This window comes from Mandrillus leucophaeus, unplaced genomic scaffold (assembly GCF_000951045.1).
Source record: "Mandrillus leucophaeus isolate KB7577 unplaced genomic scaffold, Mleu.le_1.0 Scaffold104, whole genome shotgun sequence".
Classification (NCBI taxonomy): domain Eukaryota; kingdom Metazoa; phylum Chordata; class Mammalia; order Primates; family Cercopithecidae; genus Mandrillus; species Mandrillus leucophaeus.
In genome coordinates this window covers 1,071,949-1,073,252 of record NW_012098543.1, presented here as the reverse complement: position 1 = coordinate 1,073,252, position 1,304 = coordinate 1,071,949, and the positions used below count along the sequence as shown (strand labels likewise).

Here is a 1,304-nt window from a genome sequence, read left to right as displayed (position 1 = left end):
CGAGTGTAACGAGTGTGACAGAGTCTTTAGTGGGCAGTCAACACTTGTTTACCATCAGGCAATTCATGTTGTAGGGAAACTTTACTGATGTAATGATTGTCACAAAGTCTTCAGTAATGCTACAACCATTGTGAATCATTGGAGAATCCATAATGAAGAGAGATCATACTAGTGTAATAAATTTGGGAGAGTTTTCAGACATCATTCATACCTTGCAGTTCATTGGTGAACTCATGCTGGAGAGAAACCTTACAAATGTCATGATTGTGGCAAGGTCTTCAGTCAAGTTTCATTCTATGCGAAACATAGGAGAGAAACCTCACAAGTGTGATGATTGTGGCAAAGCCTTTACTTCACGTTCACACGTCATTAGGCATCAGAGAATGCATACTGGACAGAAATCTTACAAATGTCATCAATGTGCCAAGGTCTTCAGTCTGAGTTCACTCCTTGAAGAACATCAGAACATTCATTTTGGAGGTAGTTGTTCCAAATGCAATGAGTAGAGCAAACCGTTAAGCATTAATTAACATTAGAGTCAATTCAGCATTTAGTTGAGTTGATTTAACATTGAGTTCAAGCATTAATTGAAATTAAAGTGTTTATGTTAAAAGGATTGGGCTGAGCACTGGCTCCTGCCTGTAATCTCAGCATTTTGTGAGGCCAAGGGAGGTATATCACTTGAGGTCAGGAATTTGAGATCAACCTGGCCAACAGACGTGAGCCATTTTCCCAGCCTGTTTTCTCTTTCTTTTAAAAAAAAACTGATAGGGATTTTTATGGGTATTGTGTTGAATCTAAATCACATTGGGTTATATAATCATTTAACAATATTTTTCCAAAACATCAATATGGGTTGTAGCTCTGTTTTTAATCATTTTTATCAATTTTTGTAGATTTCAAGGTACGAACTTCTGAGCTTTTTAAGTTTATTTCTAAGTATTTCTTACTTTACATTCTCCAGCAAATGGAAGTGTTTAAAAATTTTAAAATTTTTTATTGTTAAAGTATGGGAATACAACTAATTTTTGGTGCTGATACTGTATTGTGCAAATCCACTGAATATGTTACTTAGTTCCAGTAGTATTTTGGTTGACTCTTTGTGATTTTCTACACAGAAGATCATTTCATCTATAAACAAATATAATTTTACTTCTTTCTTTCTGATTTGGATGAGTTTTATTTCTTCTGCTATTTCACTGCTCTGGCTAGGACAGCCAGTATTGATTGAATAGAAGGGGTGAGAGCATTCTTGCATCATGTGAGATCCTACAGGAAAAGCATTCCATTTTCCCTGCTTGACT

General features: G+C 35.5%; 1 protein-coding gene across 1 annotated transcript in view; it reads left to right on the top strand.

The window, feature by feature from the left end:
* LOC105539720 (zinc finger protein 813-like) overlaps nt 1-1,304 on the top strand; it is a 27,858-nt gene that overhangs the window by 13,519 nt on the left and 13,035 nt on the right. Inside the window, 1 exon segment of the mRNA XM_011980148.1 lies at nt 75-325. Coding sequence (XP_011835538.1) covers nt 75-325 — 251 coding nt within the window.